The sequence below is a fragment of the Pieris napi genome, chromosome 1, assembly GCF_905475465.1.
Source record: "Pieris napi chromosome 1, ilPieNapi1.2, whole genome shotgun sequence".
NCBI classification, from domain to species: Eukaryota; Metazoa; Arthropoda; class Insecta; order Lepidoptera; family Pieridae; genus Pieris; species Pieris napi.
The window spans coordinates 9,870,672-9,885,066 of NC_062234.1; the positions used below are offsets into that span (position 1 = coordinate 9,870,672).

Consider the following 14,395-nt stretch of genomic DNA (forward strand, 5'->3'; position numbering starts at 1 on the left):
TTGGTAAGAAGTACCGCAGACAGCAGTTTGATCAGTTGGATCTTTCGTTTTAAGCGTGGCGAAAGGCTGATCTTCATTGGTTGATTCATCTGGGCTGGATTATGTATACATAATATCGTAAAATCTTTTTCGGGGCATTTTAATTGTGTTCATAATATCAGTGAGCATGAAATCTTCCACATCATGAATTATATCGTCTTCTTTTTCGTTAGATAAGAACACGCCCACAGTATATATATATATATATATATATAGGCAGAGGCTGATAAATTTAGAATAAGACAACAACGTCGTAAGAACAGAATTGTTGACAGCAACAACTAAATACTCTATGGTTTAAGACGAGTTTCCGTGAACATTTGGTGGACTTGCTTTGTTCCTTTCAGGGGCACAATATTATTTAGAATCGTTGTTGCTACCTTTTCTAAGTCTTAGTCTGTCAAAATGAACCGTTTAAATTTGTTGGCATCTTGAAAGTGGATAAGAATTGGAACATCTGCAATATAGTTTCCTCTACCTACTATGGCATCACCTTGGCGTTTCATTGTCCCTCCAACCATCAGAAGCTCCTTTTCCATGCCCTGATTCAAAGAAGTTCCAGGATATTTGGCGAAACCCATAATCTTCGAAAAAATTGTTTGCCATTAGGTAAAAGTGTGACAGAGTTGACATGTGACGTAGGGGTAAAAACTTGTTGCTAAGTCGATAACATTTAAAAGCAGACATAGAATTTATAATTTACTCATTGACAACAAAATATTTCTTATAATGTAAGAGTAGACAACAAAAAGTAACAATAATAATTATATTTTGAATCCATTACTTACGTGACGAAGCGGTAGCCGAATAAAAACACACACCTTCTGTCACAGCTTTCGAGCGATTGACGCGCTGACTTTTGATCTCATAGGGGAAAGTGTACCAAGGGGGGAAGGAGGTCTAAACCTTCAATCACAGGCCACAAAGACGAGCGGCACCAACGCGTATTTCGAAGGACAACCCACGTGACAGAATTTACAAAATAAAACACCAGGCAGTAGGAGACAAGTATTTGATATTTTTTAAATATTTTATTAAAAGTGATAAAAAATAATGGTTGCTATTGCATGATAGGCAATATATTTAGGAGCTATAAGATATTTTTATGTTTTGTGTCATCATATAATTTTTTCGTAATATTATGGATTAAACGCAAGCTGAGGTAGCGGGAGACACAGGGAATTTGTATGAGATACACTTCTGTCACGCGGATTTACTACTTTGTCACGTACTTTTACAATTAAATTATTCAATATATTTGTTATTTGATCGTGCATAGCCATTATGCATATAGTACAGTGCATGTTGAAATACAATTAAGAAAAAAATAATAGTAATTTCCTTGTTTATTTTCTCACTGATTGGTGGAGACAACTAATTGTAGGTTAAAAAGAAGAATGACCCAGACACGTTTGAAAGAGAGGAGCAGTCTCGATGGAGATTTTGCTCTGAACGCCTAACAGCTCTTAACACATCTGCTCATAGTCTAGCTGACTGATTGCAAGATAAAGACTTATATAAAAAATAAAATTATGATGTAGGGAGTGAAAAAAAAAACCAAAATGAGCATTGTAAATATATTCATATACAAAATGACCAAATTCGTAAATCTAATTGTACATAATGAAAATTATGTTTTGGTATTTCTAAATTATAAAACTTAAACATGGTTTCTTACTGTTTTGATGTAAGATTTAAATATTTTATTTTTAATAATAATGCATATACAAAAAAAGGGTCCCCCCCAGATTTATAAAAAACAAAATCACTCTTAACTAACTGTTTCGTCTTTTTGCCAAATTGCGTTTTATGCTGTGAATTGTGATAGAGAGAGACGGTAGTTAAAATCGGACAAAGATTTATTTTTTATGAATAAGGGGGTAAATTTACACGCTTTAAACTATGACTAGGAATGACATTTTATACATGTACATTAATTTTGACAAAGTTTTAGATATTTTCAGTATTATATAGCAGGTAAGGTTTTCCTTTCGGCAGCCGTGAGATCCGGGTGCCACACATCCACTATAAGTACAAGTCTTGACCCTGTACCATTATGCCATACTTCATGTTCAAAACTGTCATCGAATATGAAAACTTTGCCTAATTCCCATTGCCTGAAATACAACCTTTATTTTGAATTTTCTCTAATTGACAAAATTTCTGCAGAGGAAGTCTTGTAGAATCAATTTTATGAACACATTGTTTGGAATTTAACGCACAATTAAAACAACGCGCGTAAATAACAGTCAATAATTTGAAAAGTAGTGTAAACGTTTCGAAAATTAGTTTATTCAGCAAATTTTCTAGTAATCATGATTTTAGATAGATAGCGATGGGGAAAACTACTTAAGGAGGCCCCACAGGGGGCTGTATAGCCATTGATGCTGATGATAAATGATTTTAGATGGAAGAGATGAAAGCACAGGGACATTCTATGTCACAGCTTCTAAATTCTAATTAGCTGATACCAAACAAAAATAACCGCTGCCCATAGACAGAAGACTCGCGAGTGCTATACCGGCCTTTTGGGTACGCTGTTTCTTGAAGGACCCTAAATCTTTGGTATTTATAAAAATCCAACAATAGCAATAATTAAACGACAAATGTGTAAATTTTTGTGTCAAAAAGAACTCGATAAAAAACACGTACCTAGTCACTTTTCCAACTCTGATATACGTGTCTTTGGTGTTGCTGAGAGCTAAATGCATCCTCAGACGACAGTTAGTGGGCCCGACATGAGGTCTTACGTGGGTACCAGCCTCCATTAAACTGAATTTTATTTGACCTCTGCGGCATCGGGCACTTGCCTCTTGACTTACTGAAATAAATTAGACAATTTAGTTTATTGAAGTCGGTTAAAAAACCAAAGTTAGTTAGTAAAATCTATGAAAATCGGTTTAGTGGTTTATGCATTATGGCCGATTTACATTATCTTAGTGTTTAGGAGAGTGCTTTAGTACAACTTGAAAGGCAAGTTCTTTAGCGTAGCGTTTACTAAAGCAAGTAGCGTTTACATGTTTCAACTAAAGTACTATCCTAAAGCACTCTCCTAAACACTAAGATAATGTAAATCGGCCTTTAAGCATAACTCGACGTTAAATAGGACAATCCAGACAAAATTACTTTTTACATGGCTTGCATAATTTTCATAAAACATTATATTGAAGCTGATAGATTTAAATACCTATAGAACACGTAACAGGCGCGCGTTTACACCTTCCTGGAATCTCCTGTCCCCTTACAAAAACATCTAATTGTGACCATTCTCCCCTTTCCTTTAACCCTTCCTTTTCCTTTTCAAATAATTCCTTTGCCGCTAAACCCTCTTTAAGAATCTCTTTCCATGAATTCTCCAAGTCCCGAACAAGTTTTACATAAGGTGTAGCTTCAATTGGCCACCAGGGCCGACTTTTTAATCGAGCCACATTGTACAGGGACCTTTGTTCTGGCGAGAGAAAATGGCCCAACTTTGCCCCCTTTTCGTGAATTTCTTGTGCTTCTTTAAGTCTTCCGAGCTGCAATAACGCATCTCCCAGGTCGTAAAAAAATCGGGGTTCATTAGCGGCTTCAGCATCACCTTCTAAAGCCTTTTGTAAATATATGACAGACTCTTCCAATTTGTTGAATTGGTTTTTTAATACGAATCCATAGTGGGCTAACGCGATGCGATCGTTCGGCCATAGTTTAAGAGTTTCTTTGAGAACTGTATCTGCTAAGTCCGCCCTGAAATATTTACTCCCAATAAATATAAAACTAAAAAGCTAAAGTCATATATTTTATATTATGTGCAAGGTTAATTTTTTTTATCTTTATAATAAGTAATAATCTGTGCGAAAAGAGAACCGGCTTGCGGTTATGCCAAATAGCGTCTGGACGGTATAATTCTTAGCGTCATTTCTTTCGAAAAATTAATATTTACCTAAATATACTTTAAAATCTTTCATATTAAGTGTTGTCAACAATAAAAAAGGTAATTTAGCACTGCAGTGATCCCAAGACGGTTCTCTTTCCGCACAGACTATTTAATAATTAATCTTCAATTGTTATACCTATTAGCCATGAGGAAGCTCACTGTCAAATTATTCCGATAGTGCACGTTATCAGGGAAACGACGGATCAATAAACGGTATACAGGTTCGGCATTCAAATATGTACCTAAAAATTTATGCATGTACCTAAATTTATCTCATTTTATGGATTCAAAATCTAGGTAAAACTTGGAAAAAATATACATAACGGTCATTAATTATTATAACTTCTGCATCTATTTAGTCCTTTAAAAAATTATATTGTGAAATTCGTGTCTTTATTGATTCGAATCAAAGTGTGTGTCGTACCCAAAAATTTAAATTATAAGTGCCTTATGAATAAACATTTTAATTAAAGCTTACCTCTAAATTGTATTCTATCAATAGCTCGTTGAGCTATCTCAACGAGTTTTCTATCCGATAATCGTTCATTCATCTTAAGTAGCTGCACATAGGCTGTAATGGCCCTCGAAAGCAAGCGGTTATCTCTCTTCGTTTCTGCCATTAAATCCAAACATTTTGCGACGACGTATTGCGCGCGCGCGCTGCCTTTTAGTTCCATCGCAGACGCACGTTGCTCGCACGAAGGCCACGCCCCCTCAATACGTTAGTCAACATTCACACAACATCTCAAACTAAACTACTAAAATTTATAGCTAAATACATACGAGGCTAAAATAAAACTTACAACAAATATTCTGATATAGTAGAATTTTTAAATAGGTTATATTAGGGTAAAATAAAATGAAACAGAAACGACTAAGTTAGTCATCAAAAGATCGGCAGAGGAATTATGCGCGGGGTGCGGGCGCACAATACAGTCTGACCGATCTAAAGACGAAAAAAAAAAAAAAAAATGGCACAACGAGCAAAGTTATTAGTAGATTGCTATTATTCCAACCAGCCCTGTAATAATAATATTGTTGTAATTGGTTGATTCTTTGAATGTTTGTTGGTGGGTCTAGAAATGTTAGTAGTGTCTGGCATATAAGTTGGCCATTGTTAGATGTTCTTAACACTAAAAGTACATGCGCGAACTCTCTTCCACTACGCAAAATTTAACCATATTACGTGCCGAGACCAATATAAAAACATGCATTTGTCATGCTTTACGGTTAAAAAAAACAAAAGTTTGACGACCACCAACAATTTCGACGAGATATTATATCAATTATACTACTATTTCAGGCAAAAATACCTTAATCTTAATAAAACTGTGTCTAACACCCCTATTTTATTTTCGGGATATAATGCAATCAAAAAATTACTAATTATGGAGAATTCGTTGATATTTTTTGTTAACTTTTATTGGTCAGTAAGACCAACCCATTAATGTGTCTGCCTCATAGACTTAACATTCCAATAAATCTTTTCTAATTCCAGTTGTTGAATGCATACCTGTCGAAGTTCTTCTTCGGCAAGATCTAGTTGCTGTGACCAATAGGGGTCGTTAGGCTCTCCCGGCCAATCATCTTCTATACTATTACCACCTCCTTCTGAAATGAGAAAAAAATATTTTTTAATTTATTAATAAAACTATATGTTATTAATATTAAAACTGTTATCGCTAACGCCGAGAGTAAAACGATTTTTTAAATAGTTAACTAAAGGTAAAGAGAATACCACTTATATACTACTTGAAAATGATGACAAACATTTCCTGTATTGGAGCTATCAAACATTTTGATTCTACAGCACAAACGAAAATAGTTAATATCACTCACATGGTTAGTCATGCCAAATTATTGCTAAGTTATTGCACATGCCAAGGCTAGTGTTATGCATCGAGCGCACGAGAGTTCTTTACTGTTATTTCCCGGCCTCTCTGGTTCCGGTAGCCGCCCATATTTAGCCTCTAATCGGTTTAATAAGTCCGAATCATCGACATCTGATATTTCTTCTTCGACTTCTTCTTCCTCCTCATCTTCTAACTCTTCCTCAATTTCTTCTTCATAGATTATTTCAACATCTTCATCTTCTTCGGTCGGTTCCTCAACCGGTATAGGAGGTTTGTTTACGGGCGCCGTTTTAGTTTCCTTCATTTCAGGTTTTTTTACCACTATCTCTTCTACTTCCTCTTGTTCCTCCTCCTCCTCATCAAGTTCGTCTTCTTCCTCTTCTTCGTCACTATAGAGCTCTTTTTCAACTTCATCTTTGAGATGTTTCTCTTCGATTTCCTAACAAATACAAATAATTTTATTCACGCTTCCTTGTTTATTAAGTTTTACATTTTGCGTACTTACTTCTTTCGCAACAATTGTGGTCTTATCTTCTTCAGGTATTGGTTTTGTTAAAGGAACTGATTGAACAATAGTAGATGTTTTTTTAATTATTTCCTCTTGTGGATTTATTTGCTGTATAATCTCTGGAGTTTCCTGTGTTTGTGGTATGAGTGTCATGCGTCTTTCAGATACAGAAGGCTGTTCAACGAAATGTTCTTCTTCGGGTTCATCTGTTAGATCAATTTTCTATTTATTACTTATTCGATCTTTGAATAATATAGAATAATAGGACAGTACTACGCACCACGCGGGGCTGTTGCGCGTCGCACTACCGCATGTGTTGCGGCGAGTAAAGCGCCGCCAACCAGCAATTTCAGCCACACTGCAACATACGCGCTTCTTAATTCACTGGCTTCCATACAAATACATCATAACTATAAATAATTCGCATTCAAAAGGTCCTATAAATTTATATAAGGTCCTGGGATACGGTAATTGCTTATTTTCGTATTATTTCCATTCACACAGTAAAATTTGCGTACTTAAAGACCGACTTCAATGGTAGTATTGACGTATTGAACAAAACCAGAAGATGTATTTTGTACTCAGTTTATGTATTTTAATTTTTGTAGACTATTTCTGGATGAGTGTTAATTACGCCATAGTTATGTAAGAACAAAAATTACCTTCCATACGCGCGAAGCCATGGTAAATATCTAAACCAAAGGAAACGATCGGATTCATGTCATGTACTTTGTAATATAAATTTTATAAATAGTTTGTACGTGCACGTCTCACTTGCAGTCGCCACGAATGAGCCAGTTTTACGTGACTCGAGAGATGCGTGGGCGACGCGAAAACGTTGGCCGGAGTTCGCGGTATTTTAGTTTTACTATAATTCGGTAATCCGTGACAATAGCTTAACATTTTCTTATATTTAAACAATTGAAGAAATTACGTATAATTAATCAGTCAGTGAATTGAAAATGACATACAATATGTAATTTTCAACACTTAGATTATGTTTGGAAATAATGTGAATTTGTCACATAGTCAATTAAAATAAACCGTATAATAATTTAAAATGAAAAGTAACATACACTCAATACGGAAATAGCGGAAACAAAATGTACAAGTTAGCAAAAGCCATGCCAAGCAAAACATTTATGTTAGTATTTATTAATAGATAAGTTAATAATAAATATATATATAATATAATATATTAGTAGCGTTATATTTATTCATAAAGCAACGTAGTACGTCCCTATTCCCAAAACCGAACAGAGATGCATTTAATAAATCCTACGTTGTTAATAAAAAATCGATTAAACTCGTTCCTATTATATTCTCTTGACACTATAACCTCAGATTGTATCCTTTTCTTTGATCATTTTTATTTTAAAGACGTTACGTCTGCAATCAGCTGCTTGGCTTTTATCAGATTTTATGACTTTGATTAGATGATTTTGAGGCAATTAGGGAATGCTTATCCCTCCGTATTTGTTTTCCCTCCGTAACTAGCAAACTATCAAACTGCGGCAAGTCTCGCCCTTCTCAGCCGAAACACGCAGTCTGTCGTTTCCAAGAGGCACGAGACCAGTAGGTGATCAGGCTTCTGTGTCTGACAGTTGTCATCTATTGTTATTGTTTGTATATTATTGTTGTATTTGAGACCTGCCGTACGTTTAATGCGCACATAATTCATTGATGCACAGCCGGGCATCGAAGCTACGACCTCAGCAGATCGCACGCATTTCTAAACAAAAACGATTTTTGCTCCTTAGCTTAGCTGAATGTTAAGTAAGTACGATAATACCTTCCCTATTTTATAATTGGTTGGTCAAATAATGATGCACTGTTAAGGTTGAATTTTGAGCAAAAGTAATGTTTATAATAATTGCAAGAGGATTCTATAGAAATACCATTGAATACGCGCCCATTTTGTAACTTTCTTTACATAAAAATCACAATCAAAATATAACGCAATTTGCAAATTCTATTAAAAACTTGACATTACTTCATGAGCATAGTCCGTCGCATATAGCCTATTCACTATAAGTCCAATCTAAAATTTAAAGTGTTTTTACTGGCATATGCTTCATTAAATCAATCGTTAGCCCGGTATTAAGTTTATTTGTGTTTTTTTTTAGATATTTTATTTAGTTTGATGGATAGGTAATAAACGAACTTAATTAAATGTAAAACTCGAGTTATTTTATACGTAAACATGCAAATCTAGTTGAGGGTAGAGACAAAAAAATGCGAAAAAAATGCAAGCTTAAAACTATAAAGATTAAACTTACTGCCCTGTGAAGATTGCGCCTCGCGCTCTTTTTTTAATTCTTCTTGCCGTCTCTCGTACTCTTCCTCATCAGCCAAGGTATCCGGCGTCTTCTGGACAGTTTCTTCTTCTATCTGTTTTATTATTTTTTTGTAAGTACCATTTCATTTAATTTAGTTGTTACGGAAAAAAAAGTTGAAAGACAAAGTGATGATCCTGCCTTTTGATTTTGTTTGCGAGGGTATCGTAAATTTACCGTACTTATTTAACGTGCGTACGTATTACATAATTGAACAAAAGGAATAGCGTATCCTGTTGCTTCACGCGTGTTGGGCTAGAGAGGCTGTTGACCAATTGTTATCACACGGAATAAGTTAACGTTTCGTATTTTCATGCTATCGGTTGCTTGTTTAACATGATGTAAAGCTGGAAAAGTGTGATATCGAAGCGTTTTTAATCCGGAACTAATAGCGTTGTACTAGCGTAGCGTTGACTAATAAATATGAAGATATACAAAAATAAGATATGCTGTCAGTAAACAACTTTTTGAATTTACTATCTAATTTTGATATTAAAAGTTTCGCATCGAATTGCCAACGAGCTTTGTCGTGACTCAAAAGGAGGGAATAAATAATAATGAAACGTTACACATTATGTAATGATACATTTAAAATTTACGTTCTAACCTTGCTATAACAAATGCGTATGTTATTTATTTAGCGTATAGTCAGGTTTTTCATAATTATCTCTAATTTTTATAAATAAATTAGCTTAATAGACTCAGAGATAATTCACTATAGATACAATAAAATTAAAAAAATTAAAAAAAAAACTGAGAGTATATTTAGTTCTAAAAATGTGTAAATTATTTTGACTGTAATTTAAGTAATAATTGTATTTTACCTCAGTATACGGTTTCCCAGGTGGAGGTATAGATATACGTTCAACTGGCGGCTCATCGTCATCTTCAATTTGCGTGCTCTGGTCGTCATTTTCCTCATCATCGCCTTCTTCAGACCCATCTGATTATATTAATAAAGTTTATCAGTGTATTCAGAAAAAAGGTAGAACTTCTTTTATAAATATTAATTATATTTTTATCCGATTTAAACTACAACGATGTATGTTAAAGCTTCTCCGCCTGTGGGCCGAATATAAATCTCAGTGTTCATGGCCTTTCAATATGATTCATTAATATTTTTATTATAACAAGCCAAACCTAAATTATATATTTTTATCATAGTATCTTATTGCACATATAAAATATAATAATGTACATTGTAGATACATTGTAACACTACACATTGGGGTATCGGCAAATGTATTTCTGTATTTGTATGACATTTTTGACATGGAGTATTCAGCGTTCCGTATAATTTAACCACCGGCAATTGTTTGAGGTAAATATATATAAATAATTAATTGGATAATAAGTTACATAAACTTAATGTACCATTATCATCACCAGCTTCATCGTCCTCTTCTTTTACTTCCGAGGAGAGAATATCTTCATCTGATATTTCGCGTTCAATTCTCTCAACTTCATCATCCTCGTCATCTTCACCACCATCCTCCTCATGTTCCTCCTAAAGTTTAATCAATGTTTTAATTGAAGATATCTATTATTATGAAAACTTGGTATAGAGTATAGGGTTTCAATGGTACAAATATTGTAAAAAAACGAATGGTTCGTTGAAGGTCTGGACCTCAGATTTCTGTATAAGTTTCGTGAGCATTTGTTTTCTAATAAAGAAGTAGGTGATCAGCCTTCTGTGACTGACACACGCAGTCGCCGCCGCACACTTTTTGGGTCTAAGGCGTGCCGCTTTCCTCACGATGTTTCGTGCTAAGCCGAGGTTCGAACATACGACATTAGAGATAAGTCGCGTGATGAAGCCCAACTCAACACTGCTCTTATATTATCCGTAGTTAATTTAACAGTCTAATTATACATCGATACACATTCCTATTTGTGCCTTGTAATCTACATATAATATGAAAGGTTTGTAAAGAATTGTTAATAAGTCAAATATTTTCTTTCTTTTTCTAGGCTGCTTTTCAAAGGGTTGTTTTAAATTTATTTAAATAAAGTAAAAGTAATCATAAGCCAAACCACACAGTTTAAAAGTCAGTATTAGTTTAAGAGAAACTAAATTCCATCATGCCTATGCCTCTTATTAAACATTTGACAAAACAATAAATATTTTAGAAGTTAAATGTTATATAAACGCAATTAATACAAAAAAGTTAAATTTTAATTGCACGTCTAACATAGTAAAATTTAAATTTAGAAAGCAATGCTGGTTATGTGCCAATTATTTAAAGATATTGGTTTTAGTACTACAAATTTTTTCAAGGGCCAAATCATGGGTTTCCGTAGTATATACTTTAGTAAGAATAAACAAATAAAATAAACAACGCTGTTAGAAAATCACGTGAGCAAAATATGTTATAATACATTAATTACTACGGAACCCTTAAAACAACACACATTCTTTTACAGTTTTTTTGCACCTCTTTTTCCCATACGTCATCATTATCATCAATGTAGTCACCGTTGTGATTTTTTTCAATTTTGTCATTATTTTCGTTTTGTTCGTATTCGTCATTGTCATTGTCCTCTTCATCATCATCCGTTTCATCATCGTTTTCTTCGTTTATATTATAATCATCCTTTACTATTTGATCTTCTTCATCACTTTCATAATTTTCTGCACTATTTTGATCATCATATTGTTTGTATGCACTGTATGCAATGTCTGCATTATCCTGTATTGTATTAAAGTAATATAGCAACTATTTTACATAAAAACATCAAAATAATGGTTTATTAATAGTTTTATGTTTTGGTCACCTCTTCTTCAATTTCATCTTCATTTTCATCACTATTTTGTTCTTCATCAACCTCATCATTGTCATCCTCTTCATCATCGTCTTCATGTGATTCATTGTGTTCATAATCGTCATCATTATGCTTGTCTTCATCGTCACCATTGTGTTCAATATCTTCATCATCAGCTTCATGTAGTTCTTCATCATCCTTATATTTTAGGTTTAATAAGAAGGCATAAAAAACAAGATATATATATATACTGTGTGGTGTTTACATAATATTTTTATCAAATTTCTTCATCGGTATCTATGAAATTTTTGAATAAAATTCATACTAATTGAAAATAATATGGATATAATTCATACATTATGTATATTTAATAAATAAGTTTTGTTTGTATAAACTACCTGTTGTTTTGAACATAGTAACTTACAGGGTGATTTAACTCTAGTGTATGTTCATCATGATGGTCATCATCTGGTGTATCTTCAATCCATCCTTCTAAGACACCAGAATAACGAGATTCAACTGCATTTGCCTCCACTATATCCAAAGTTTATATCAATTAAAGTTAAATACTTAAAGAGATTAAACAAATATAATATTTGTTTCTTAATCTATTAATAAACTCAATAATACTGTCAGTCTAGAGACTGATCTAAACAGTGACTCTAAAAAATAGCACTTAAATAATGAGTATATAGAACATTAGAGAGTATAACCCCAATTCTGTTAAATAAATTTGAACATTATATAAGATGAAGAGAATACTTACAGTCACTGAGACCTCTATTTTCCAAAATTATAAGCCCAATTAGTGTTACTAATACTGCTAAAAGAGAGAAAAAGATAATTTTGGCACACCAGTGCCCACCAGTTCCATGTTCATGGTACGAATGAATGAAAACATCGCCTTCTCCGAACACGGCGGCTGTTCCACGAGGTTCTTCAATACCCAGGTCATCTGATTACAGAATATACCACTCTACTTTAATACTTTTTTTGTAACTCATAGTAAAACAGGAAAAAAATAGATATGTTATGCATACCTTTCTTCTTTTTCTTGTCTTTTCGTTTTCGTGGCTGCACATCACCTGACATTTCTATCTAGCAGCAGTAAGTAATCCTATTGTTTCATAACACTTGGTAAACAATAGCTACAATACTGCACGAGTGAAACGTACTTAAAAATATTAAGTGCGCAATTAATGTATGACTTGATATTGAGTGCGGCGCACGTTTACACATTAAAATAACCTACACGACAAACAGTAACACTGCTAGATTCTTGATTTTATTTTAGAATTTAACCTAAAAATAACCGGCATAGACAGCTCAAGATAGAGATAGCCAATATTTATATAGCAACAGCTGATTGGTTACTTCCAGTGATTCCCATTTTATGTATTAAAATTGTTGGAAGTTTAATACATAAAATGGGCAACAATTTTATACTTGCAAACTTTACCGAAATAATTGCACCGAATGGTGATATTCATGTTATTTAAATGATAAAACCTAAATTCGTAACATTTGATTATTATTACTAGATTTATATTAGAAAATACTTACCGTTATCTGGTGCAAAAAAAAGCCCACGGTTTTGTTGTTTTGCCCAAAGTTGGGGAATATTTAATGTTTTAGATCTCCTTTCAATCACTGGACCAATCCATATAACTGGCTTTAGCATGACAATTGACATTCAAACATTAAATTTAAGGGCTTCCGGCTTATATATTTTGTTATTATGATTTATGATATTCGGCAATCAGCAGGTGAAAGTGAATCAAATTAAAACTATTCGTTTCAACTGCCGGTTATAAAAAATATTCTTTTCTTTTTTTACATTCTGCTATAAGGATGTGTGAAGTAACCGTTTTGCAGGATGGTTATTCATATCAAAATAGCAGTAGTGAAATGATTGCAAATTGCACGTGTTCCTTAATAACAGGTGTTCATAACATAATTGTCGATACAATGACACCATGGGATTCAGAAAAAATTCTTCAGTGTTGGTATACATGCTCTATAGAAATGAAATCTTTTTCGATTTCTTTGTGAAAGTAAAGAAAAAAAATCGAAAGAGACTTTATTCCACTTTTTAGATCTGTTATATATTAAAACATATTTATGGTTTAAAGATCTTTCCACTGGGAAGAAAATATCTTTTCAGTAAGACTGCTCATATAATTTTATTTAATCTAGTGCTATGTTTTTCCAGCATTAGAGAAACACAATTTAACTTGTGAAAAAATAAATTATGTAATTTCAACTCATGGACATTCCGATCACACTGGTAATAACAATCTATTTCTTAAGGCAACCCACATAGTTGGATGGAGCATTTCTTTCAAAGACAAATATTACATACACCCATTTGAGAAAGGTAATAAAATATCTCTTAAAATTTGTTAAAAGTTTTAAGATCTACAATAATTAATGTTTTTATAGGGAATGAATTCATTGTAAATGAATTTGTGAAAGTTGTTCCTACTCCTGGTCATACAATGTCTGATGTTACAGTCCTAGTAAAGTCTAAGGATGAGATTGTAGCTATAGTTGGTAAGAAAGAGTTATATAATATTTACAGAATTTCACTGATGATATGAAAATAGTTGATAAACATATTCATAGGTGATTTATTTGAGAAACATGAAGACATTATGAACCAGAATATTTGGATGAGTGTTGGCTCTGAAGATCCTATACAACAGGCTAAAAATAGAGCCAAGATAGCTGATGCAGCAGATTGGATTATTCCAGGTCATGGGCCTATGTTTAAAGTGACAAATGAAATAAGGACAGTATTAAGAAATCAATCTTCTTAGATGAGTACAATCTGATCTCTTTATATCTTGATCTGTATAAGTGATGTGGAATTCTTTACTTCCAACATAATATAAATAAATAAAACTTTATCATTCAAACCTTATTTTATTGTTGCATTATTTTACAGACACTACGGAGTTAAACATTGTCAATATTGTTC

The 14,395-nt window shown here is 33.2% G+C and overlaps 2 protein-coding genes across 5 annotated transcripts; one reads left to right on the forward strand and one right to left on the reverse strand.

The window, feature by feature from the left end:
* Positions 1–1,602: 1,602 nt before the first annotated feature.
* Positions 1,603–12,888, reverse strand: LOC125051766 (aspartyl/asparaginyl beta-hydroxylase). Of its 4 annotated transcripts, XM_047652315.1 has the most exons (17): positions 12,456–12,859; positions 12,182–12,370; positions 11,840–11,949; positions 11,428–11,613; positions 11,088–11,342; positions 10,027–10,159; positions 9,477–9,595; positions 8,596–8,707; positions 6,597–6,674; positions 6,314–6,522; positions 5,878–6,247; positions 5,469–5,566; positions 4,434–4,668; positions 4,092–4,197; positions 3,227–3,765; positions 2,692–2,860; positions 1,603–2,156 (listed from the first exon to the last, which is right to left on the reverse strand). In XM_047652315.1, the coding sequence occupies exons 1-17, from the start codon at positions 12,505–12,507 to the stop codon at positions 2,006–2,008; spliced, it is 3,111 nt and encodes a 1,036-aa protein (XP_047508271.1). In that variant the 5' UTR covers positions 12,508–12,859; the 3' UTR covers positions 1,603–2,005. The 4 variants fall into 4 exon arrangements, with proteins under 4 accessions (XP_047508271.1, XP_047508280.1, XP_047508288.1 ...); XM_047652324.1 differs by lacking the exons at positions 11,088–11,342; positions 11,428–11,613 and having other exon boundaries at positions 12,456–12,857; XM_047652332.1 differs by lacking the exons at positions 1,603–2,156; positions 2,692–2,860; positions 4,092–4,197 and having other exon boundaries at positions 3,680–3,765; positions 12,456–12,888.
* A 267-nt stretch (positions 12,889–13,155) lies between these two features.
* On the forward strand, positions 13,156–14,338 carry LOC125051872 (metallo-beta-lactamase domain-containing protein 1). The gene is made up of 4 exons (XM_047652482.1): positions 13,156–13,417; positions 13,628–13,792; positions 13,858–13,968; positions 14,041–14,338. The coding sequence occupies exons 1-4, from the start codon at positions 13,267–13,269 to the stop codon at positions 14,232–14,234; spliced, it is 621 nt and encodes a 206-aa protein (XP_047508438.1). The 5' UTR covers positions 13,156–13,266; the 3' UTR covers positions 14,235–14,338.
* Positions 14,339–14,395: the final 57 nt, after the last annotated feature.